Source organism: Amblyomma mixtum, chromosome 3 (assembly GCF_055824585.1).
Source record: "Amblyomma mixtum isolate Tamu chromosome 3, ASM5582458v1, whole genome shotgun sequence".
Classification (NCBI taxonomy): Eukaryota; Metazoa; Arthropoda; class Arachnida; order Ixodida; family Ixodidae; genus Amblyomma; species Amblyomma mixtum.
Genome location: NC_143014.1, coordinates 241,796,176 through 241,822,312, shown reverse-complemented (window position 1 = coordinate 241,822,312; position 26,137 = coordinate 241,796,176). Strand labels below are relative to the sequence as shown.

The following is a 26,137-nucleotide window of genomic DNA, read 5'->3' as shown; positions in this document are numbered from 1 at the left end:
ATCAATACACAAAAAAATTAGCTACACTTCAGTTCCAAAATAAAGAAATGAATACAGAAAAAAAAAACTAGATACACTTTCAGTTCCAGCCACAACAACTTAAAAAAACAACACACAAACAAAGGAAAACAAGGCAAACAAACAAACACTGCCATACGCTTCAAGAAATCAAAACAGCTTGCAGATTATATACACGGTACACAAGGCGATGTGAATTCAACTGTACAACTATGTGACAGGTGGATGTCAGCCTCAAAGTTCGATGGCGCGGCCCAGTGGGCCGGTCGGCGACTCACCGCTCGCAGACTTCAAGTTGAACGGGTTGGGAGGGCCGACGACTGATGGTGGTCTTCTTTCCGTTGATGACGAAGGGGCCGCGGCAGAGCACTAACCTCGCGCCCTCGGGCACGACGTCACGTTCGGGCACAAGACGGTTAGTGCACCCCCTCCACGCCGGCTGAAACGGGCGAGGACGTTCGGCGGCGTCCTGATGTGTAACCTTGGCAAAAGCGGGGGGGGGGGGGGGGTCCTTCTCATCCCCGCGCTCACGCAGAAGCACACAATGGCACAACTCACAGGCGTCGCTTTGGCTCATGGTTACGCTCGCACACAGCCACAGCCACAAACACGCATGCACAGGCACGTGCGCGGACGCTGGTCGGCGACAACGATCCCCTCATCAGAAGTTCAGTTCAGTTCAGTTCAGTTTTATTCCTTAAAGGCCCCCTTTTCAGGGGGTGTTACATAAGGGGTGGGAATACACTTGAAAAACAGCAATGATTAACATTGAAGATGATTTGTTACACGCGCTTGAAAAACAGATGGCGAAGCGATGACGACGATGTCATAGGGAAGGCCGTTCCAGTCTGAAGCTGTTCGCGAAAAGAGCGATGCAGAAAAAGTAGTAGTGTGCGACGATGGGCGTGCAACTTGCAGTGGATGACTGGTGCGGTGAGATATGCGTGCTGCGGCTGTGATGTATGGTGCTTGATTCAGGGAAGAATAAAAAAACTTGTGAAAAAGAGCGAGGCTAGCGATGCGGCGACGAAATGAAAGGAGTGGCAATCCGGATTTCACTTTCAAAGTTGAAACACTGGTGTCGTACGAGTATGAGGAATGAATGAACCGGACGGCACGATTTTGAACAGATTCCAATGCAGTGATTAGATATACTTGATGTGGGTTCCAGATGGCAGATGCATATTCTAATTTTGGTCTTACCAATGATTTGTACGCGAGCAGCTTTACCTCAGGTGGGGCAAGACGGAGGTGACGCTTCAGGAAACCTAGTGTTTTATTTGATGCTGAAATGATGTTACTGATATGAGCGCGCCATGAGAGATCAGGAGAGACGGTGATTCCCAGATATTTATACGATTCTGTTAGCTCAATCGGTGTATCAGAAACAGAGTAATAAAAACGATAAGGGTTGCGACGACGAGAAAAAGACATGAGTTTGCATTCAGTAGGATTAAGGGACATCAACCAATTATTGCACCAATTTAATACACTGTTAAGATCCGCCTGAAGGGTGTGTTGATCATCGCGATTGTTAATGGTACGGTAAATGACACAATCATCGGCGAACATTCTAATGCTGCTGGAAACATGCATGGGCAAGTCGTTAATATATATTAAGAATAAAAGGGGACCAAGGACAGATCCTTGTGGGACACCGGATGTTACTGGGACGGACTTAGACAGGTGGCCGTTAACATAGACAGACTGCGAACGATTAGTTAGAAATTCTTCAATCCATTTTAAAATATTAGCGTGTAGGTTGAGCTGCGAAAGTTTTAGTAATAGTCGGCGGTGAGGGACCTTGTCAAAGGCTTTCGCAAAATCTAGAAAAATAGCATCGGTCTGCATGTTACGGTCGAGATTAGCATGTAAGTCATGAAGGAAGAGTGCTAGTTGGGTTTCGCATGAGAGGCCCTTGCGAAATCCGTGTTGTGAAGGATGGAAAAATTCGTTTGCGTCAAGGAAGTTCATGATTTGTGAGTATATGACGTGCTCCATTATTTTACACGGTACGCTAGTTAAGGAAATGGGGCGGTAATTCAAAGGTGAGTCTCTGTTACCCGATTTGTAGACTGGAACGACCTTGCCCTGTTTCCAGTCAGCTGGAATGATTCCTGAAGACAGTGACTGTGAAAAAAGAAGACATAAATAGGCTGCGCAAATAGTGTTCACGTTCTTCAAAAGTTTTGAATTAATTAGGTCTGTACCAGCTGCAGACGACAGTTTCATATTATGAATTATGGATGAGATGCCTTCTTCGCTAAAGGCGATAGCCGGCATGAAGGATTCCAAGTTAAAGGATGATAAGTGTGGAGGCGCGTCAAACTCGGTGGTGAAGACAGTTGCGAATGCATTGTTAAAAACATCTGCACAGTTGTTATCAGCAACAGGTTCATTCAAGTCATTCGTTAACGTAATATGGGAATGGTGCGTAGGATTTAGGACCTGCCAAAATTGCTTTGGGTTGCTTATTAGTAGGTTTGGTAAGTCGTGGTGATAAAATGAGCGCTTGGCATCACGAACGGAATGTAAGTATAATTTTTCGATTTGGTAATATTTTTCCCATGTGGCAGGTGTGCCTATGCGTTTGGCGGAGCGAAAAAATCGTTTCTTTTTGTTTTCTAGTCGTTTTAAGGGCCGAGTAAACCAGGGTTTATTGCGGTTAGTGTGAAAAGTAATCGTCGGGACAAACGTATCAGTTAGACTGTTTAATTTGTTCTTGAAGATTGACCAGTTTTCATGAATTGAGCGAGTGTGAAATGCGGATTCATATTCGGGAAAAAAAGTGCTAAGATCTTCAGTTATTGCGTTGTAGTTTCCTTTATCGTATAGACGTATTGTTTTTTCAGATGTCTGTTTTTTAGTAGAGTGAAATGAAAATAGAGCATGTATGACTTTGTGGTCACTGATTTCCGGAAGAAAACTGATAGATGTTAGTTTTTCGGGGCTATTGGTTAATATCAGGTCGAGTGTGTTTGCTGATTCTTGTGTCACACGGGTTGGCTGTGATACTAATTGGGTAAGGTTAAAATTTAGACACATTTCGATAAAGTTCTTTGCCTCTGCATGGCATGTTATTTCAGAGCTAGATAAGTTTTGCCAGTCGATGTCAGGGTAGTTAAAATCGCCAAAAAGAAGGATGTAAGCATTTGAATATGTGGAACGAAGTTTATGAATGGTATTATTGAGATGACGTGGGAAGTCAGGATTAGTCTGTGGAGGTCTATAGCAAACGCCGAGCAGTACTGTTACGGGGGCAGTGCGACAAATGAGCCATAATGATTCGATGTCGGAAGTGACGTCAACAACAGAGCAAGATATATCCCTATGAATTGCAGCAAGGACACCACCCCCCCGTGAATTTTTCCGATCATTTCTATAAACATTAAAATCAGGCAAATCAGTTAGGAGTTCAGCATCTGTTACATCACTATTTAGCCATGTTTCTGTTAATATGAGTATGTTGCTCCTGGATGACGAGATGATGTTTGATACGAGTTCACGTTTAGGAAGGAAGCTTCGGATGTTAGTGAATATTATGGAAAACGAAAGAACATTGCGGGGCGTGGTGGGTCGACGTTTTGTTGATGGTTGGTGAGTGGGCAACTGCTACGCGACTTCTCTAACAGTATCAGACGATGCGTCGAAAGTGTAGCGTTTTGATCCTATATGCAGTGTTTTGAAGCGTAAAGAGTACTTGTCAGAGTGTGCTTTGGCGAATGTTAGCAATTGCTTCCGTGCGTGTTGAACGGGGCGGGAAAAGTCTTCACCAATACTGTAACCGGTGTTTTTCAATTTCCGGCCATTTGATAGAAGAGCGTTTTTGGTTTTGTACGATAAGAATTTGACGATGACGGGACGAGTTCGATCGGCTGAGTGCTTACCAAGACGATGTGCTCTTTCTATGTCGGTAGGTTCTACCTGTATACCTAGATTATTCTGACAAATATCAATAACTAGTTTTTCGGACTCAGCCCATGATTCAGTGCTATTGTCGGGGATGCCATAGAAAATAAGATTATTCCTGCGAGATCTGTTTTCTGCGTCGTCAAGGTGTGCTTCCAGTTCGTGTATCTTATTATTCATGGCTATTGCGTCTGCTTGCATGACATCCATATCTGTTCTTAAGAGATTAAGTGTTTGATAGTGTGTTTCTAGTTCAGCCATTCGTTTGTTTAAGTCTGTAATGGTTTCATCCGTCTTGCTTAGCTGGGTTTTCAAGCCCTGTATCTCGGCAATCAGCTGTGTCTGGCCGGCGGTTAATTTCTCTAATGCAGCCAGTACAGCAGCCGTGTCTTCGGGACCAGGGTTAGTTTCGACGTCGCCTGATAGCATTAACAAAGAATGAATTACACAAACGCACTCAACAGCAATGGAAACACAGCACTGGGGGCTCAGGAACTGCACTAGCATATAGTTACTTGATTTTTTAGCAAAGAGGACATACGGTTTACTGACCTGCATCGCAAAAGTGAGTGGTTTAGGTGCCTGCGCCGTAGTGCAGTCACCGAGCCCACAGAGCCGTGTCGGCGGATGACGCCCTTTTAAACATGGTGATGTCGATGATGATGCGGTAGCCCATGGTCTGGTGAGTTCCGGGAGTTGCTCTAGCGGCAGATCCAGCGGGGGAGTGCGGCTGACGGGTGTTTGGTTGTAGTAGCCGTATCCATATCCAGTGCATGGCAGTACGCTTGGCGATGACGCCCCCATAGGTAGGCACGCCAGCGACGGCAGCAGCAGGCTGGCAAACCCAAGGATGGTCATCTGCATCGCAAAAGTGAGTGGTTTAGGTGCCTGCGCCGTAGTGCAGTCACCGAGCCCACAGAGCCGTGTCGGCGGATGACGCCCTTTTAAACATGGTGATGTCGATGATGATGCGGTAGCCCATGGTCTGGTGAGTTCCGGGAGTTGCTCTAGCGGCAGATCCAGCGGGGGAGTGCGGCTGACGGGTGTTTGGTTGTAGTAGCCGTATCCATATCCAGTGCATGGCAGTACGCTTGGCGATGACGCCCCCATAGGTAGGCACGCCAGCGACGGCAGCAGCAGGCTGGCAAACCCAAGGATGGTCATCTGCATCGCAAAAGTGAGTGGTTTAGGTGCCTGCGCCGTAGTGCAGTCACCGAGCCCACCAGCGTCCAGAGGCGCCGCGGCGAGGGTCAAAGGGTGCACTTTCCGGCCCCCCATCGCCCCAAACGCCCCGCCAACTTCCCCTCCATAGGGGCCGCACAAAACTCGCGCACCGCGACACACGGCTCCTTAACGAGCCAACCACCCACAGTCGGGCCGGAAATGAGAAAAGGCGCGCTGTACAAACGACACCTAATCCAATCTATTCCTTCTAGAAGATAAGAGCAAGCACGAGCGGGCTGAAGTTTGCCTATGTACAAGTCTGGTACGTTAGAACGAAAACAGACGTTAGAAGCAGGAAAACGAAAGTGGCTAGAAACTGACTCAAGCAAACAAATAAATAAACTGATAAACACACAAGGCTGGAACTGAGCATGCTGCAAAAACAACAACAAAAAATAACACACCGTGCTTCACCTGGGTAGGGCCTGACGAGAAAGGTCGCCAGCTAGCTGAGGCTGCGTGCCTTCGGTTGCGGATAAGTCCACCGTCCGGCATCAATCACACCGGTGACCGCTGCCTCAGATTGTACCGGTGCTCCGTACGCTTGCGTTCCGCAGCACCAGTTGTGCCTTTGCGCTTGCCTTTGATACCAATGGGTACCGGCGCAAGCTCGTCAGACCGTGACGCGTAGGCCTTCAGGTCTGCGATGTGGGCACGGCTGGTTTTCCCCGTAAGGGAATCCTCCAGCAGGTACGCGAGTGGCGACCAGACTCTGACCACTCGGTACGGACCAAGCCACTTAGGAGCGAGCGAGGCTGAGAACCCCTTGCTCGCATCGCTAAGAACGTGGTTGCGCTTCAGGACAAGATCACCCACCTGAAAAGTCAAGCGGCGGTGCTTGCGGTAATACTGAGCCTTCTGTTGGGCTCTGGCTGCCGCCAAACTCTGCCTTGCTCTGTTGAGAGCCCGACCAAGCCGGTCCCGAAGCGTCGACGCATAAGCAGAGCAGTCTGCCCGCGTCTGCTCATCCCCGAGCTGGCTCTGCACAACGTTTGACATCGGATTCGACAGCTCCCTCCCGAAATTGAGGAAGGCGGGAGAGAAACCAGTTGAGCGGTTCTCAGCTGTTCGGATGGCGAACGCAAACTCGCTCAAATGGTCTGCCCAATCCTTTTGACACTCGGCAAAGGCCGCAAGCATTGGCTTGAGCGTTCGGTTGATTCGCTCGGTCAAATTGGACTGGGGGTGGTAGGGTGAAGTGGTGTAGTGCTCGATTCCGAAGGAACGGCACGTGTTACCGAACACCCGAGCGGTGAAATAGGACGCATTGTCCGTGATCAGTCTTTCCGGAAAGCCGAACCGACAGAACACTTCCTGGAGTTTATCCAGCACCGCTCGCGCTGACACTCTCTGAAGGGGGTACAACTCGACCCATTTGGAAAAGTGGTCAGCGACTACCATCAGGTAAATGAACCCCTGCTTGCTCCTGGGGAAAGGCCCCATCAAATCGCAGGTGGACATCTGCCACGGACGCACACTGTCAATTGGTTTCATCATTCCAGGCGGCTTGCCGCGCCGTGACTTCACCGCTTGACAGACATGGCAGGAACGGCAATAGCGGAAAATGTCACGCTTCATGCCGGGCCACGTCACCGATTGACTCAGTTTTGCAAAAACTTTGGAGCCACTCAGATGACCGGCCAGTGGTTCGTCATGAGAGAATCTCAACAGTGCGCCTCTCAGACTTTTGACCACCTTGAACGGGTTGATGGACTCGTCATCGGTGGCTATGTACTTCAGCACGAGCCCGTCATTGTCCAACAAATATGAATCCCCGGGGTTCGCCGCGACACACGCTGGCTTCTGCCCCCCTGCGCCCGCTACAATACCAGTAGCGTCACGGCACTCCGTCTCCCTGAGACCGTCGCTCACCTCGCGACAAAGGGGGTCATTTTGCTGGGCTTTCAGTAGCTCTTTACGGCTGAAAACGATTCCAGTCATCCCAGAGGGGAGCCTGGTCTCGTCCCCCCTCAGGTTTGCAGCCAAAATTTCCGTTCGCGTCGGCCCCTCCGAGGCGCTAACGAAGAGCTTTGCCTCTCGTTCGCTTTGAGAAGCGCTGCTTGCCAATGGGTTAACCCGTTTGCGGGCTCCCCCTCCTTGCCGCCCGGCGGCTCGTCCGCTGTTTCGCCCCCTTCGCTTACAGGCGTCAAGGCGCCGCTGGCGAGTGGGGCACGGAATAGCGCGTCAGCTACCACGTTCGTGCTCCCCTTTCGATACTGCACGGAAAAGTCGTAATGCTGTATCAGGAGAGCCCAGCGCGCCAGCCGACCCGCAGGCTCGCGGAGCCGCATCAGCCAACTGAGCGCACTGTGGTCTGTCTGCACCACGAAATGCGTTCCATCAAGGTGTCAAATTTGCGCAGTGGAAACACGATGGCGAGGCACTCCTTCTCGATCACGGAATAATTCCTCTCCGAGGGCAGCAAGGAGCGGCTGGCAAAGGCCAGCGGTTGCAGCACGCCATCGAATTCCTGTAGGAGAACTGCTCCTAAACCCAGATCGCTCGCGTCAGTCTGGACTACGAACTGTCTGGTCAGGTCGGGTAGCCTGAGCTGCGCTGTCTCGGCAATGGCACTATAGACAGGAGGCGAAAGGATCGCTCTTGCTCGGGCCCCCATCGCCACGCTGCAGTCTTTCCCAAGAGCTTGGTCAAGGGTGCCTGCACGCGGGCCCAGGACGGGATGAACGACCGATAAAAATTAGCCATTCCCAGAAAGCGGCGGAGGCCGCGTACGTCCTTGGGCGCGGGAAATTCGAGTATGGCTCGAAGTTTCTCCGCATCAGGCTCAATGGAGCCCTCGCCCAGCGTGAACCCTAGCAACTGAACCCGGGTCCGCGCTATTTGGGCTTTCGCAGGATTCAAAGTCATCCCAGCAGCCCGTACCCTCTCGAGCACGTCGGCAATGTGGCCTAAGTGCTCATCGAAGGTTCGTGAATAAATCACGATATCGTCCAGGTAGCACATGGCGTGGGACCATTTCGCTTCCCCCAGGACGCGGTCCATGAGCCTCTGAAAAGTCGCAGGACCATTGCAGAGACCAAAGGGCATACGAGTGAACTCAAACAGCCCTCTGTGACACGTGAACGTGGTCTTAGACCGGTCAGTGTCAGCCATCTGGACCTGTAGGTAACCTTTGGAGGCATCTAGCGTGGAAAAGTACCGCGCGCTGCCCAGGTTTCCTACGATTGAGCTGATCGTCGGGAGCGGATAGGCATCCTTGCGAGTCAGCGCATTTAGACGGCGATCATCCACACACAAACGGTGGCTGCCATCTTTCTTAGGCACCAACACCACCGGAGACGCCCAGGCGCTGGACGAGCGGCGGATAATGTCCGCCGACAGCATCTCATCCAGCAACCCATCAATCACCTGCCTTTTCGCAAGGCTGACGGGTCTAGGGTTGCACTTCAAAGGAAGCGCGTCTCCAGTGTGGATCTTGTGGCTCACTAAAGTGGTACAGCCAGGTTGATCCGTGAAGAGCTCATCGTACTGACGCAATAGCGCTGTCAAACGAGCCTTCTGTGTGTCATCCAATGTTACCGCACAGGCGGCCAGCGGATGTGGTGCCTGGTCGTGCCGCGCCGCTCGGTCCCAAAGGGGAGGCTGAACGACGGAACGCTCGACACAAGGGCGTGGCCCTGTCCGCTGAGCGTGGCACTCTCCGAACGCCTTCACTGCGCAGGCAGATACTGACGCCGGTGGGCTGATGAACGGCTTAAGCTGGGAAAATGGTCCGTCGCGATAGCCGCCATTTGCAATGTCCACCACGATCCCGGTTTTCAGGAGAAAGTCCCGTCCGAGAATCATGGGCACACTGAGCCCTGGGAGATGGATAAAACGCGTGCGCCTCGTCCGCTCTCCCCACCTGACAGTCAGCCTGGCGGCGCCAGCCGAATGGGCTACGCCTTTCGCAAGGTTGAATGCCGTACGGCAGTCCCGCAAGCGCACAGAGTGTTTTTGCAAGTGGGACAACACCTCTTCACCGAACAAGGAAGCGCTGGCTCCCGTATCCAGTAACGCCAAAAATTCGCGGCCAGCAATGGTGACCGGAATAAACGGCGCGTGCGCATTAGCAAGGCAGCTTGCTCTGTACGCAGAGGGAATTAGCAGAGATTGGGCCGGTGGTCCCTTTACGACCGACCCCCGCCGCCGTTTCCCTGCCTCGCAGGAGGCCTGGCTACGGTGCATTCTCTTGCTAAGTGGCCCCTCTCTTGGCAGCGGAAACAGCGCACCCCGCCGCGAGCTTGGTCGCGGGACAATGGCGCCTCTCCCTGCCTGGGTCCGCCCGCTGCACGACCAAAGGGTCGGCCGAGTCGGGTTTCCCCCTGCGCTGTGTGTTGGAGCGCTTGGCGCCCCTCAGCACGCGCTTCAGAAAACGGTGCAGCGCAGGCTGCCCGTCTCCCGTACGAGTAGGGATCGAGAGCTCTGTCGCTCAACTCCCATGCCTCGTTTTGCCCGCTAACAGCTGCAAAGGCAGGTTGTGCGGGCGGTCGCCGGTTGAGTAAGGGCAAGGCCCCTCTCCATGCACAGCGTGGCTCAAGGGCCTCGCTTGCCGGCGGTGGCGGACGATAGGCGCGCGCGGCGAGAATGTCGCCTTGAATGCGCTTTGCCTCGGCGGCCAGCTCCTCCAAATCTCGGAATCGGCCGCCGCGCAGATACGCCGAAAAGGTCGGATGTGCCTGCCTGATCGTCCTTTCGACACGCTCCTCGTTCGAGGCTCTGGGCTCGGCGATTGAGAAAAGGTCTTCCATCGCACGACCATACTCTTGCAGCGACTCATCCGGAGCCTGAGTACGGAGCTCCAGCTCTCGCCGCATCCTACGCTCGTAGTCAGCGGGCAGGAATTCGCGCAGTAATGCTGCACGGAACTCCTCGAGAGTCGCTGCCCGGTGGCCGGAAAGCCGATGCCACCGAGCTGCCGTGTCAGTCAGCGCTGCGGGGATGATGTGTGCAAGCACCACCTGCTCAGTGAGACCCATAGTTCTCTGATAATGGGTGAGGGACTCAAGAAAATTCCGGGCACTGAGTAGGTCATCATACCCGCGGTATGTTGGCATGGGCAACTGGACCGCGGGGTGAGACAACTTCGGCGTGGCCAAAAGTGTCCCAACAGCCCCTGACAGCGACTGGATCATCTGGGCAGCACTGGCTAGCAGCGCCTGCGCCCCGGCCTCAGTGGAGGTCTGGGCGGGCTGCACGAACGAGGGAGGCAAGGCTCCTAGTTCGATAAGCGGCGCGGTTTCCACAGGGAACCGGGCCAGCGCCTCGCCGTTCCCAGAGCAGAATTGACTGCTTGCGGGGCACGGCTGCTGTTGTTCGAAACTGCCGGTTGCGGCAGCGTGACACGAACTGCTTTCGCACTGGGCGGAAAGCGTGCACAGCTGAGGCATGTGACCAGCGGATGCACCGCAGGGTGCTTCCGATAAAGCTCCAATGGGAGCCGCGTGGTCGACATTTTGGGTTGTGTCGCCGTAAACCCCAATGGGGGCCGCGGCCAACCACGGTGTCTGGCTATTCGAAGGAACAGCAGCCAGCGGATCAAACGACGCTACAACTCCGTAGGGAGCCGACATGTAGCTGCCGAGTGCCCCGCTGGGGGTGGTAGACATGGTGCGCAAGCGTGATCGGCAAGGCGACCTGCTCGGCTAATGTGCCATCAAAGGCGTAAGCGCCAATGACTTATCACGTTGGGTGCCAGTTGTGGGTTTCTACGTGGACACAGGCCACCAACCACCGCGGGTTCGAGCTTCGCGCGAGCCAAGGGCCCCGATCAGCCGTCACCACACACACACTGGGACACCGATGCAGTGCACTCAACCTCCGCTGGGAGGAGAGCGATTCGCCGCAAAGAAATAGGCCTCCAAGTTCACAAAGGAGACGTTTATTCACGTCGTCCTTCAGCAGGTACACAAACACTCAATAGTCACCCCGTTCCGGGGGCGCGCGAGGAGCAAGGCTCCGCTGCGCGCACGAAGCGACTCGAGCAATGCGCGCCGCTATCACGCCGCTGCAGGAGAATGTCCCCGCGGCAGTGCTGTGATCTCCCTCTCGTGTCGACCGTTGGGCCGGTTGCGAGAGAGAGTGAGCAATAAACGCAAGGTACGCCTGTCGGAAGTCGCTGGACCCCGCTGGACAGGCTCGAGCTGCTGCAGGTCAGAGGACACGTGCGGGCGAGCTCGAGTATAAGCACTGGTCCGAGCGGCAAAGGCCGGCAGGGACAAGCAGTAGCGTACGCACCTTCCGCTGTCTCCGAGGGATCTCTCTCTGGGCCCCGCTCGGACGGTCGCGCAGTGCGCGGCCGCCCCAAGCGGGTCCCGAATTCCCGTCAAAAGGCACCAATGGCAAAGGCCGTTGGGGAGCCGGGGCGGAGCTGTGGCCAAATGACAGTGATTAGTCACCCAGCCGCCTCTCCACCGCCTGAGGCGGGAGCAAGGGAAAGAGGAGAAACAACGCGGGAAGCCGGCCACAGCCGCGCAAAGGCAACGGCGGAAAGCCAGGATTCCCACAATACCACGTGACTGGGATGGTCAGCAAGGATTTCAAAACTTATCTAATCGCTGTTTTTAGTTGATCCGCGAGATTGGTCAGTAGCTTCGCTTTTGACGATGCCCCTGTCTCACGTGCACCGCGCTTCTTCTACTCAGGATGCTTTGCCGAGCCGGCGAACGCGTAGGCAATGATTGCCCTCGTTGGCCATCGACGCGGGTTTGGCCGGCGGTTATTTACTATTTCAATAGAGAATTATAGCATATCGTTACCGTGTTTACATTAGCATTTACAGTGTTACCGGACGCCGGACTTTCCGGCTAGCGCTGCGCACAGCAGTGCCGCCTTTTAATTCCATTTCTGGGTTAACATGTTCTTTCCGGGGCGGTGTAATGAAGGTTGAGAGGCGCTATTTCATCTGCGTGCTTTGCGGAAGGACGACCTTACAACCTCGGGGTAGTTCACCACGCCACCTCGTTCACTATAACCGAGTGGGGTGGCCAGAGTTGTTCGCTGTATCTGCGACGAATTTCTGTTGCCCTTACGCATATTTTCACGGTAGCACCACACCCGCTCGAAATAAGCGAGCGTTCGTTATATCTGTGGCCATTAAAGTGGACTCCACTGTAAATCCGCTGACTTCGCTTTAATACACTAGTATCAAGAAAGTTTAGGTGAGGCTGTAGATGTATGGGTAGAGGAAGTAATGACCGATCGCAACATTTGTCATCTGCCTTGTGGAGAGGCCGTACAGGTAAGTAAAAGCCAAGAGTGAGAAAACAGAGTGAATCAGCACTCGCGAGCATGTCCAGAAAAGACAGGCAAGCACTTACTCGCCTAATAAGCATAGCTGCCAGAAAGGGGTTGTTTGTAGCCTTGGAAATAAATACCTGAAACAAGTTCGTGGACAAATGGTGCACGCCACATTAACCCCTCTGTATCATTCTATCAAGGGCGCAAAACATTCTGTGGCCGCAAAGGTTGCCTTTGATAGCGCCCCAGGAAGAGTCCCAAACATTCTATCACGAACAAATTTCTTGCTTAACTATAGTGAGAAGCCACGATTAGCTGAGTGTTTGAAGATACTGAGCTATAGGGGCTCAGGATATATAACGTGAGTCACGAAGGCGGTGTCGAATAGGTGATTTAAATAAAATATGTTTGATAAGTTCTTTATGTTAGGGAGAGCCAGTGCTCCCACGAGGCTCACGTTGGGTGGGGGATGGGCGGTGGAGGGATTCTCGAACATTTTCTTACCATGTAGTAAAGGGGGGGGGGGACTGGCAAGTCGGTGTCGGTGTGACGGAAAGGTATCTGTTTGTATGTATACGTGCCGATACATGACAGTTTCATTTCTCAGTAGTGCGCGGGAACGTAGCGGGCGCGTGCGGCGGCAATTTTGGGGCCCCGTAAGTACACTGCGTACAAGACCTATAACTCGCGCTACGGGGTCTCCCAAACTGCTCAAGCAGGATGGTCTTGTAGATGCAAAATATATCGGCTTTTCGTCCTACACCTCATAAGGTGGATTATAACATATATACACAACCGATTTTCATTTATTTCGAGTTCATTTTATTTTGCGACTCTTACCATAAATTCGTCTTTTTCTCTGCGGACAATAAATAAAATAGGTAAAGTGAGAACATCTCGCATTAAACAATTTTTTCGTGCTCAAGTAACGCAGTAAACACGACAAAAGGAAGAAAGGAGACGACACGAGCGCTGACTAACAACTGGTTATTTTATTCTGGAAAAAGTATATAAAGGCGCAGGCACAGGAAACAACCAAAAAAAAACAGAACTAAGGTTAAAACTTAAAAACTATACTGCGCATGCACATCACAGTCGAGTCGTAACGTCTTTTTCAACGAAATTCGAAGAGTATCTTCGATAGTAGACGGCACTCCCCTATCTCCTGGACCTCACACAATACCAAGATAGCCTGACTCCTTAACTACCAAACTGATAGATTGTGTAGCAACACGCTCATCTGCTTCCCCACTTAGAAAGACAAGTCTCCTGTTTAATCACTCTGATCGAATTTTTAGGGGGATGGTGGAGGCCTTTATGATCAGGAAGGATGCAGATGATTCACTTGCCACATAGCCACAAGACATGGACACAAGAGAAACACAGGACGGGCGCTAGCGCCCGTCCTGTGTTTCTATTGTGTCCGTGTCTTTTTAGGGCTATGTGGCAAGTGAACCATCACCAACTCGCCCAAGCTTTTACTCTAACTATACTGATGCAGATGACCGTGTTGCTTCACCATACATCAATTTTGTAGATAAGGAGCCAGGCTTTCGTGGCAACTGTATAAGGTCAAGGTGATAGGGGAGTGCCGTCTACTATGGAATATAGTCTTCGAATTTCATTGAAAAAGATGTCATGACTCGACTACGATGTGCATGCGCAGAATGTTTTTTAGTTTTTATTTTTGCTCTTCTGTTTTCTGGATTGTTCAGTGTGTCCTGCTCCTTCATATACTTTTCCGAGAATGTAATAACCAGTTGTTAGTCGGCGTCTGTGTCGTCTCTAGACTTCCGTTTGTCCTGTTTCCTGCGCTGCTTAAAGGGTCAGTCTACTCACCGAGATGAGTGTATAAATAATGGCATATTCTGATAGTTGGAACCCTATAACATCAATAACGAGGCGTCTGCGCCCGGTTTAGGCAGGAATTTATATTTTATTTCGGCGTTAAAAGTCGCGTAAAAAAGCATGGTGGTGACCCCAGACGTTCATTTTGTTCAAGAAAGTGGTAGTCTTTTTTTGTAGAAGCATAAGTGAATATACTACGTACCATTTGTATGCCCCAATGTCAGAGAAACGCACGTTATGTTCTAGTAAACTGTAGAAGGCGTACCGCTCGCTTTTTCTGTAAATCACGTGAATATTTATAGTTACACGTACGCAAAACGCAGGCACATTTCCACTTTTAGTTCAGCGTATGCTAGCAGAGACGCAAAAATAAACTCAGCCTATAGTGGCGCCATCCGGTCGTCAAGACGGGACGATTGCTGTAAACAAGCCGACTCTCCACTTAAGCCTAGGAGCGGCAGAATCGTCACTCTAATTATTAAAATAAAGCAAAATTATCTCTTATATGTTTTCTTATAGGCGAGATGAGACGAAACGAAAGACAGGCGCCCCATTTATGGCCAGTGAACGCACTGAAAAAGGCAGCAACAACGAGAATTCAGTCCAAAGCGAGAGGTCCGGCTTCGACGGGCGCCGCCATGTTTGTCGCCGCGCGGCGGAAATCTAGATGGTTGCCAGATGAGACTACCATCTCATACAGATGTGTTCCCACATTAATAAATTATATTTTAAAATGTTCTACCGCACTCCTTGGCACCACAGCTGGCTAAACGGTAATTTGAGTAAAGAGCTATCGGTTGCCGCAAGAAAATATGGTCGATAAAATTCGGTAGACTGACCCTTTAAGCAACCGTTACCAACTAGCCCACTTTTATCTTCTTGTAAACAAATCTTTGCACTTTTTATTTTGTATAGCGATGTGCAAGAAAAAGAAAACGCATATCACAGAAACCCATCTGCGTTCTAATTTTTTTTTGTCCTGAACCCGTTTGAACCGGTTCGAGACGGCCCGAACCGGTTCGAACCGGAACGGAATGGCCCTCTGGAGCCGAACCCGGAACTGAACCCGAAAGGCGTGAACCCGAACCTGAAAAAATGCCGGTTCGACACCCTGCACTAACCTGGTCAGAGCATATAATGAACATTACTAACGAAGCTAATCGCACTCTTGGTTGCCTCCGTCGAAACTTGCGCCTAGCCTCTGCATCCATGAAAACACTTACTTATTTATCAGACCTAAAATAGAATACGCATGCTCAGTCTGGGATCCCCATCAAGCTAATCTTTCTAACACCCTCGAAGCTCTACATAATCGCGCTGCCAGGTTTATTTTCTCAGGCTACTCCTATTATTTGAGTGTCACTGCACTCAAATCACGGGCTAATCTTACTAATCTTGAAAAGCGACGCTGCATCTTCAGGCTGTGCCTTTTTCACAAGTTCTACCATACGTCACTCAATGTTTCAGCATTCTTACCAGTTCATCGACAGTCAAGCCGCACCAGCCATCCTAAAGCCGTCTATCCGCCCCCAGCACAGACCACAGCCCATCTTCGTTCGTTTTTTTGTTCAGACCGCTCGGGACTGGAACAAACTGCCTGTCGACGCTGTGCACCACTCCGACCCACATTCCTTCAAGACTGCCATTGAACCACTCTTCACTTGAACATTATGCCCATCCCTCATGTAATACACCACACCAAGGGGCATTTGAGGTACTACTAATAAAAAAAAAAGAAAAAAGAAGCTATTGTGGAAGGTTTGATAACGGTCACACCCCGGCGTATTCCATTCTCGCTGTGCAAATCTGTAGTTGAGACTGGGGGTCGCTACACAAAAAAGGCCCATTGTTAATATTATGGTCCTAATGTGTTTCTATGTGTTCGCTAGTATCCGTACCTTATTGTGCGTTTTTATGGTAAAGACTTTCAAAGTTTTTCTTACCTCAACCGCTGGCTCGTTTGCGGTGAAACTGCACACAGAGCTTGCGTATTATGGTAACTTTTGTATCTTAGCAAGTTTTACAACGGTACTTTCTTAGCTGAGCCGTGCGCGATGCAAAAGCGTAATCGTCTGCGTCGAGATCGGCGTACCGAAACCCAAAACACCCGAGTTTTTGCTGAAGGGCGGCAGTAGCGCCATCTGTCTTCTGCAGTGGAAAGCGTCACAAGGCGCCAGGGCGAGCATTTCAAGTATAGTGTACTAGATTTAGGAGTAGTGGGGCGAGCGAAGCTCCGCGCCAGCGGAGCGCGTGAAGCAGGCGGCGCCGAAATCTCGGGCCGCCGCGCGTCGGCGCTGCTGCGCCTTTCACTTGGCAGCCCCTTCATACTCCGGAGCTCGCTGCGATAGGCGCCGGCTTGTTACACGGGGAGCGCGCTCTGCCTTGGAGTGCATTTTCAGTGTGTCATGCTCTGTTATGCTGTTTAACATAGGTGTAATTCCCCAAATTCCATTGTCGGAAGACAATTCAGTGTACCCCGTGACTTTCTCCAGGAAACGGGTAGGGGCCATCCACTGACCGTACGAGAAACGGAACACTTTGCGCGGCAATCTTAGCACGTGCACGCATCTACGTAGGGTACGCGCGCTGGTTTCAACAAGATCGTCGTGGGCAAGCGTTTTTCCTCCATACGTTAATTCATGTGCGTCTTGATTTCACCTCTCCTGCGCTAGCCCATGATATTACGAGATGAGCAAACCTCGGCGGAGGAACTATTGTTTTGCTCCTGGATGTAGGACCGGCTGCAGTGGAGTGAAGGATGCTCCGAAGTAGTGCACTGCACGGGTTCGGGCCGGCCCGAAAGCCCGGGCCCGGCCCGCGGGCCGGGCCGGGACACGATTTTTTTGCCGGGCCTGGGCCGGGCCTGAAGTGGCGGGCCCGGGCCGGGCTCGGGCTTAAAGCTGCTGACCCGAGTCGGGCTTGAGTGCGTAGAGAAACGGCTAGTGTCCGACTATTCATTCACTATTGCAGAGTGTAATTCACAACTGCGGCATTGGAGCAGCGGCACGGATGAGCTATGGGCTATAGTACGCGCTGAGAAAAAAACTATGCTTTATTCATTGACTTATTTATTTCTTTATTTCCACCCCGCGATGGCTTAGTGGTCAAGGCGCTTGATCACTGAGCCGGGGAACCAGGGTTTGCTCCTAGCCTCGGTGGCCGCATTTCCATTTAGGCGGCAAGCATGACAGCCATATACTTTGTAGTATCATTGCTCGTTGAAGAAACCCAGGTGGTGGAAATGATCCGGAGCTCTCTGCTTCGGTGTCTCTCACAGCCTGACTTCCCTTGGGCTCTTAAGCCCTAAAACCATAGCTTTTATTTTATAGCTAAATTTTTCTCATGTGAGAAAATTCACAAACTAAAGCGCCTTTGGTTTTCTTTTTGATCAGCTGACCGGAACGTCTCGTAAATGAAATAGCCACAAAAGTTCACAAGAGTTTGTAAATCTCATCTCATAACCACATCTATCCCTCCTCGCTTCTTCAGCCTGGTTGCCATGACAAGTTTTTGCCCTGTAAGTTATCACGTGGTTCGCGCGTTATCTTCTGCTCCACCAGTAAGAGCAAATTTCCACTGGTCTTAATTGGTCATTGATCGCTCGTCATCCCAAAACATACCTATACACTATTAGAAATGCATTCGGCAAGAACATATTAGTTCAGGACGCTTATAGTCTTCAAAACACACACTGTGAAATACTCAAGCCTTTTAGCTTTTCGTTTCTGCTGAAAGGCGACCAGTTCGGCTATGAGTTAAAACTGTGAGATCGCGCTCACTGCAATAATGTTACCCCACTGCTTGCTAGGCAGCTTAATATAACTGATTAAAATCATGGGGGAATGCAATGTAGTCTATTACGCGCGTATGGAGCCCTTATTATTTGGCTCTCGGAACTTCCGATCTTTGCGCACCTACACGAGATCACTGTCCAAAAGGCGGGCCTGGCGAGCACTACTCTTAATCACTTCCTTCTGGGTTAAAAAGAACCAACTTTCTGCAAGCCAAAGTGTGGTTTCAGAACCTTTGTCGGCCAGTTTCTTATCGGTCTAGTAGAAATCTACTTGCTCAGAGTGAGCAGTATGCCTCAATCGTTACTGTGAAACGGGCCGGGCCGGGCCCGGGCTGGGCTTCACTCCGGCATTCACGGGTCGGGCCGGGCTCGCTAGAGCGATAATTTAGCGGGCCTGGGCCGGGCCCGGGCTTGAAGCCGCGGGCCTGGGCCGGGCTCGAGCTTCAGGTCTCGGGCCCAGGCCGGGCTTGGGGCTCAGATTGAGGCCCATGCAGTGCTCTACTCCGAAGCTATCATTATTCGGGGTTCCTGAAGACGAAGCAAGGCGCCGCACATGGCAGCGCAACTTGCATCGTGCGGACAAGCCCCTAGAAATGACGGATGCCGTGTGTGAGCTGCATTTCGAAGAGAAGTACATATTAAGAGATTATGTGCATATCATCAACGGCAAGGAGGTGCGCATACCACGTGGCAAGCCATCTCTTTCGCCAGACGCAGAACCAAAAATTCTGCCCAACCTTCCCGCGTATCTGCCCAAAAAGCCCTCGCGCGAGAGGCCAGCAAGAAAAAGAACGTCTTCGCAAGTGCCCAGCGACCTGTCGGCGAAGAGGCAACGCACACAAGGGGATATATCACCGATTAATACGTCCCAGAATGACGAAGCAGCGGAGTTATGTCAGCCTCGCGAGAATTATGCGTTTCAGCGAAGCGACGTCCCTAAACCATCTGAGCTCTGGGCACTGCACAAGTTTTGGAACTACGATGGTGTTGCTTTCGTCCACGGCTCCCTCAATTCCACCAGTGCAGCTTTGCGTTTTCTCGGAAATATTTGCGAATTATTGCAAATAAAGCCATTTTGTATATATTTCCAATGCAATCAGACTTTTCACATGCCTATGTGAGCTACAGTGAACGCTCGCCAGCCATAAGTCACACGGAACGTTTAAGACTTTACAAGAGAGGACTATCTGCCTTTCTTCCACAAATGTCTGATGTAAAATTAAACCTCGTAGAGCCCGAATAACTTGAGGAGCATACCTGCCTGATCACCAGCTACTCGCCGAGCTGCTGCGAGCGAGCGCGCGCTTGCCAGGTGAAGGGAGCGGCAGCGCCATCTGTCGGCGTCGGCGCAAACAGCTTCAGCCCGCCGGCTTCCCTCGACCCACTACTCCTAATTCTAGTACACTATAATTTCAAGGACCGCGGGCCCTTTGAATACGGCGTTCTGGTCTTTTCGTCTGCTTCAATTGAAGCGCTTCGAACATTTTCGGCCAACTGAGCGGGAAAAATGCCAGAAACAACTATTTTAACGAGGATGTGCCGTTAAAAGAATTTTGTTTGACGTTTTTTTTTTCGTCCAATGACTTTATCCAATTCAGCTTATATCGTCTGCTTTCGCCATAAACTCTATGGCATAGAGTTTCTTACTAATAGTAAGAAACTCTATGCTCTATGGCTTTCGTGGCTCTCCTAAAGCGTCGGAGGACGACGTCGCGAAGTCCTTAGCTGTGTTTTTCTTGTTTAATTTCGTTGTGGAAGACAGATGGCGCGCTACTGCCGCCCTTACCTTCAGCAAAAACTCAGTGTTTTGGGTTTCGGTACGCCGATCTCGACGCAGCGATTACGCTTTTGCATCACGCACGGCCCAAATAAGTAAGTACCGTTGTAAAACTTGCTACGATACAAAAGTTACCATAATACGCAAGCTCTGTGTGCAGTTCCACCGCATATGAGCCAGCGATTGAGGTAAGAAAAGTTTTGAAAGTCTTTACGATAAAAACGCACAATACGGTATACATAAATTAATGAATATTGTTTGCTCGATTCGATATCAATGTTTTAAGCGCTTCCCAGATTTTGCAACAGACCAGTTGAAGGCGTACGAGTCAACTTTACTGTGCGGCGAAAATTCCTGTACAATGTTGGCATGGTCCCATCTTGAGTATTTAGTCGTTAGGAGCAACGCTCGCTTTTCTAGTCCGAGCAGATGTGTGCGCGCTACCTGCGGACGCCTACCGCGCTTTATGATACTCGATCCCCGACTCAAGGACGCTGAACCAGACGTTGTCTTCTCGAAGGAGAGAGATGCGTACTATGACCATGTTTGCACGAAGTGCCAGCACTGCTCCTAATTGTGTGTACTGCTATGCAAAAGGAATTTTCGCACCCCAGAGTGAACAGCTCCCATAGAAATCGAAACTCCCACCAGAAGCCGAGGCAACATGCAAAAAAAAAAAAAAATCACCGAAGCCAATCCAGTCCAATCCCAGTCGCCAGCTGGCGTGTTTTTTTGTATTGCACTTTGTGTGGCCTTTTCGTGCTGCGGTTCTTGAAATGTGCTGCAGAATTTGTGTGCACCGGACCTCGTATTGCGCATTGCACCGCGCCCTGTCAAAGCTGGCACCAATATAGAAGGAAGAATGTGAGTAGAGTCCTTGAAATTATCCTCCAGAGCGTTGTGGTGGGGTGCGTGAAGTGCTGTAAATGCTGCTGAGTGTTGTCTGACAACTTCTTCGGAGTGCAGTGGAAGTTAGAGTTCGGCGCAACGGCTTCCGCAAGTGCGCTGTTTTCACGTGACCGCTAGCCTTTCATGCAACCACTGAAACCGTCGCTTCGCGCCCATAACTTCCTCTCTGCAGTGAAGTTCTGATATAGAGTTGCATGTCTTTAATCTCGTGATATCGTTGCGCTCATTATTGCGACGAATGGGACCAACGCGCGGAAAGAACTGTGTATTGGAACGACGTATTCTTCTCAGTGGCAGTGGTTCCCAGCATTTAGTTTTTCGGGCTTGTGTGTGTGTGTGTGTGTGTGTGTGCGTGTGTGTGTGTGTGTGTGTGTGTGTGTGTGTGTGTGTGTGTGTGTGTGTGTGTGTGTGTGTGTGTGTGTGTGTGTGTGTGTGTGTGTGTGTGTGTGTGTGTGTGTGTGTGTGTGTGTGTGTGTGTGTGTGTGTGTGTGTGTGTGTGTGTGTGTGTGTGTGCAGGGTATAATTCCAAGCTCAACAAAACATGGTCTGCCGATTCCACGTTACAAATGCGCAGAGTGCTCATAGCCGTTCAGTGCCTGGAAGTGGATTGACGATGTAGCTACAGCTCTTCGAGTTGCCTTGTTCGCTCATAGAGAGTATTAAGCATTTTGTGGGCACTGGCTTTGGTTCTGTGTTTTCTTTTTTGATATTTCAAGCATACTTCGAACTGGTGCAGTAATGAACCTCTACAAAGAAAAAAAAATAGTAACGCACTTTTACCCTTTCCAGCATGTCGGTGCACTGCTCTGGGAATGCTATCATTTTTGTAATTGCGCACTTTGGGCTGTACCATCGCAAACTGTGCGTAACATTTTCAACTGTGCTTTTAAATATTTTTATTTTGAAAGACTTTATGCGTGCAATGGTGACACATGCAGTTTCGCCAGACTTGTTCAATGAGAGAACTACTGAGACTTGGATTTCGCAGAGATGTGTAGTTGGAGCTTCCACTTAAATTGTAGTGTCCTGCTGTAAAAAGCTTACTGTTTTACGTATTGTTTTGTTGTGTCTGTGGTTTTGGCACCGATTCATTTGCCTGGCTATAATCTCATTGCTTTTCTGCAGCAAACGGAACATAGCTTTATTGACCTCGCTACCAGAGTGCGAGAGATTGTGTGTTTTTAATGAGTCTGTAACTGAATGAAGTCATTTAAATGGATACAAAGGATTATACGGCCTGGCAGTTTGAAATAGTTGTGGCATTGCTAGTACACATGCTATCTTTCTACAACTGTTTCAGCAGTGTGAACCCAGCGTCAGTGGAGCAGGAAGGTGAAAAGTTTTCTAAATGCAGCGGGATCAGAATCGATGAAGCACTTTCCTGCTTAATAAAGGAGGTAGTTGGCATCACCATCTTGTCAGATGCTTAGTGAGTGCAATTACTGTGTTTGAAGCACCGGTCCGAGAAACCCAGATGTAGACGCTCTGTGCTGCCTGTCAGCTACTCAGGTTGAGTGGCAGCTGTGCTCACACTTTTCACTGCATTTAATTTCCTTGCTCTAATTAACCAGACACTTGTAAAACACAGAAAAAAGTTAAATTTGGTTTGGTTTGTTTGGTTTATTGGGGTTTAACGTCCCAAAGCAACTGAGGCTATGAGAGACGCCGTAGTGAAGGGCTCCGGAAATTTCGACCACCTAGGGTTCTTTAATGTGCACTGACATCGCACAGCACATGGGCCTCTAGAATTTCGCCTTCAAGAAATTCAACCGCCTTAGCCGGGATCGAACCCACGTCTTTCGGGTCAGCAGCCGAGCGCCGTAACTGCTGAGCCACCGCGGCGGAATGTTAAATTTGTTCTTTAAAAACAAGCGGTTGTGAATGTCACTGCATTATAGCGGCAGTAACTATTGTTATGCATTAGAATAATAGTGTCACAGGCAAATGTAATAGTTATTATTCATTGTCATGAAATATTCCAATATGGCAGGGGTGGTAGTCAGAGCTGGATGGTGTTTACAGTTCTTTTGTAAGGGTACATTGCATTTATTTTAAAATCATGTTTTCTGTGTTGTGTTCTTAGCAATCTTTCCAAAGCTAGATTACCAGAGTGCTGCTGCTTGTAGATACTGATCTGATTGCTGCTTCTGTTTGCATTATTGTGAAAGCAGTTCTGTGCTAGGTCTCACTGACCTTTCTTTTTCTTTGGCCTTTATGCAGCCATCTGGGTACTTCAGACTGGCAAGCCTGCGTGGTGCCTAGCTGATACCTCCTCATCTCTGCACAGACAGGAATGATGCACCTAATAATCTACCGGCCAGGTCACATCATTGGCTTACTGCCAGTCATTAGCCCAATTTATGAAAGAAATTACTGAGTTTTATGCAATTGAGTTATTGTACTGCTGGATATGTGCAATGAAGATCACAACCAAAGAATAGCTGGAAGTGTAGATATGAACTAACAACTGCCTCCTTTTGATCAATATTTGTTTTCTGAATTATGCGCTATATTAAAGGATATGAATTACGAACTAAGTATGCCCACATCAGCATGGTTAGAAAGGCAGAACTCGTATTAAGCATATGCGTATTTTAAATGTGTGCTTTGAGTTGGTTTTTAATATCGCAGCACATTTATTGCCCTTATTTACTACAAAGTAATGAAATGCACTTGAAACAGACTGGCTTTCGAAATATTTGTTTTGTTTCTCCTCTAAACTGGATATTGCTTTTCTTCTAATTTTTCTGTTTGTTCACTTGATTACCATAGCATATCATACCTTCCTTGAGCAGTGAATTTGGCAGCCGGCGTATGATGATCTCTTAGGTTGTTGGAAGCAAGCTGCCCATTGTCAATGGAGGCAATACAGCTCAGGAAAGCATGTGGATAGGTTTAATATTAGTTGCCTGTCGACAGCAGCAGTTGAGTGAAGAAAGGGGGCTCTAAGAGATGATATAAACAGCTTATGTCGTCACCTAACAAGGTCTTTCGAACAGCCGAATGTAAAGCGTCCTATTCTGGCCGCCCTCTATTCTCTATGGTTAGACGAAGTTATACATGTAAAGCAGTGCAGGAAGAGACTAGTGATGGGTATGTAAGAAAAGAAACCAGCCCTTTTGTTGGCCACAGTCAGGGATTTGATGTACAGCTTTTTTGTGGTTAATGGTGGGTAGTGCAATCCAGGCTGAATTCAAATGCGAACCAAGGCACTCCCTTTTCGTATTCAGTAATATGCATGATGGTTAACTGGCTCATTATTGCTCAGTATCAGACATTAAGTACTCCTTGAAATTTGCATTGTCATGAAGTGATTTTTAGACATGTAGAGTAGAAATGATTATTGTACATTTTCTTTCGCTCATTCTTGTACTTTATGTCTTGCTTGAGTTAACAATTTATTCCTGCTTAAAGGAGTAAACACAACTAACTTTTGAGTACCTGTTCCCTGCTTTGTGATGATGCGTAAGACATTATTATACATGGACAATCATGTGGTATGATCACTAAAGAATTTAGTCGAATTTCCTTCTCACCTTGTTTCGGTTTCAACAGCCGAGCGATGACTGTGACATCAGTGTGTGCTTATAGGTCACGTGAGACGTGAAGAAACTGTGATATAATCGCTGCTTGGTCATTTTAATTCGCTACAATGCTGAAGCCAGCCAGCTTGTACAGCCTGTATGGCAACAAGTGTAGAAGCAGCGACTTGCTCTTTGTTCACGTGACCTATAAGCACTCTTTAACGTTACATTCGTTGTTCGGCTATTGAAACCAAAACAGCATGAGAGAAAAGTTCAACTATAAATTATTTATCGGGCATAGGTGAATACCACGCAGCGATTCATACATAGTAGTGTCTTCCACATCGCTGTAGAGAAGAAAACATGTCTCCAAAATTAGGCGCCTGTACTCTTTGAATAAGCAGCATTTTAATACTAAGCCTCCGCGGTGCCTCAGTGGTTATGGTGCTCGGCTGCTGACCAGGAAGACGCGGGTTCGATCCCGGCCGCGGCGGTCGAATTTCTATGGAGGCAAAATTCTAGAGGCCCGTGTACTGTGCGATGTCAGTGCACGTTAAAGAACCCCAGGTGGTTGAAATTTTCGGAGCCCTTCATTACAGCGTCTCTCATAACCTTAGTAGCTTTGGGACGTTAAACCCCATAAACCAAACCAAACCATTTTAATACTGAACAGCAGAGCTAGCATATGCTCTTCAAAACAGTTTTAATTCTTCATCATGTTCACTTCTTTATTCTCACAATCCTTGAACAGCTATAAATGATATCCTTTCAGAATGCTACATAAGGGTACAGAGTGCTTTCTAACTTTGAAGTCTCACAGAATAAACATGGAGCTAGCCTTTTGCCATGGCTCCGATTAGCACTTTGTACCTTATGTAGGGCATAAATGAATAAAGTTAAGGCAGGCTCATACTAAGAGGTATTCAAGGTGGAAGGCCAGGCAGTATTTGTTTTGAGTCGGTACTCTGCCGTTTTGTCATGAAAACATGCTCTCTTTCAGATGTGATCTTTGTTGCACATGTGGCACAGAAAATAATTTTGATCTAAAATTACCTGATTGTCTCAAAATAAAATGTGCTGGTACTGCTCATGTGCCATGCCTCCTCTCAATTTTCATCATAATTTCTGCAAATTACTTAGGCTCGCCAAGCCACGGTGGCTCAGTGGTTACGGCACTTCGCTGCTGACCCGAGATACGCGGGTTCTATCCCGGCTGCGGCGGCCGAATTTTGATGAAGGCGAAATTCTAGAGGCCCGTGTGCTGTGCGATGTCAGTGCACGTTAAAGAACCCCAGGTGGTCGAAATTTCCGGAGCCCTTCACCACGGCATCCCTCATAGCCTGAGTTGCTTCAGGACGTTAAACGCCAATAAACCGACTTAGGCTCGCCAGGAGCTGTAAACATTCAATTCCATATGCTGCTGTAAAAGTGCAGTGACCAAATGCCCTACAGAATTCTTTAAAAAAAAAAGCTGTAAAAGTTGCTGATGGAAATAAAGTTAGTTGATTGCATGTGGTGTGCTATTGCTCTGTACGGTTTCTTGCATGCTTACAGCAATAACAGTGGTTACATCGTGCTCGTATGGGCTCTTTTCCTTCCCACCAGGAAATAGAGATCAATGTGTAACACCATTCCAGAGCAATGCGGTGAGCAAATGCCTTACGCAATTCTTTGCAGATTCAATAGAAACACCCTGCAACAAAAAGAGTGAAAAAGGATTCCTAAATAATTCCCGAAGAACTTTCTAGAGTCATTACAGTGTGTCTCTTGATAGCCACTCGCTGAGCTTCTATAGGCATGCGGTGGCCACTTAGTTATTTGAACTCTACTGAAATAATTACAGGTTCAAAAGCGTCACATTCAATGAAATGAATGCATTCAAATGGATTCCTCTAA

General features: G+C 49.3%; 3 protein-coding genes and 1 pseudogene across 15 annotated transcripts in view; 3 read left to right on the top strand and 1 right to left on the bottom strand.

The window, feature by feature from the left end:
- LOC149354180 (uncharacterized) overlaps positions 1 to 26,137 on the top strand; it is a 320,413-nt gene that overhangs the window by 93,568 nt on the left and 200,708 nt on the right. The window lies entirely within an intron of this gene.
- LOC149354183 (uncharacterized) lies at positions 3,577 to 5,113 on the bottom strand. The gene has a single exon (XM_089577466.1). It carries the CDS (start codon positions 5,095 to 5,097, stop codon positions 3,631 to 3,633), a length of 1,467 nt encoding a protein of 488 aa, XP_089433592.1. The 5' UTR covers positions 5,098 to 5,113; the 3' UTR covers positions 3,577 to 3,630.
- LOC149354182 (uncharacterized) lies at positions 16,927 to 19,434 on the top strand (annotated as a pseudogene).
- Positions 20,528 to 26,137, top strand: part of LOC149354181 (uncharacterized) — a 99,341-nt gene continuing 93,731 nt past the window's right edge. For 6 of the 11 annotated variants that reach the window (XR_016291219.1, XR_016291220.1, XM_089583124.1 and 3 more), the window contains exons 1-3: positions 20,528 to 20,672; positions 22,938 to 23,038; positions 25,847 to 25,887. Coding sequence is in view for 7 of the 11 variants with exons in the window: in XM_089583124.1 (XP_089439250.1) it covers positions 25,860 to 25,887 (28 nt within the window). In the remaining 4 variants the exon portion in view is untranslated. The remainder of the gene's footprint in view (positions 20,673 to 22,937; positions 23,039 to 25,846; positions 25,888 to 26,137) is intronic. The other 5 variants (XM_089583118.1, XM_089583115.1, XM_089583122.1 and 2 more) reach the window with 3 other exon arrangements.

What these genes read in the sequence shown, in the direction of transcription:
- LOC149354183 (XM_089577466.1), bottom strand. Translation starts at nt 5,097, where the DNA reads ATGCAGATGACCATCCTTGGGTTTGCCAGCCTGCTGCTGCCGTCGCTG.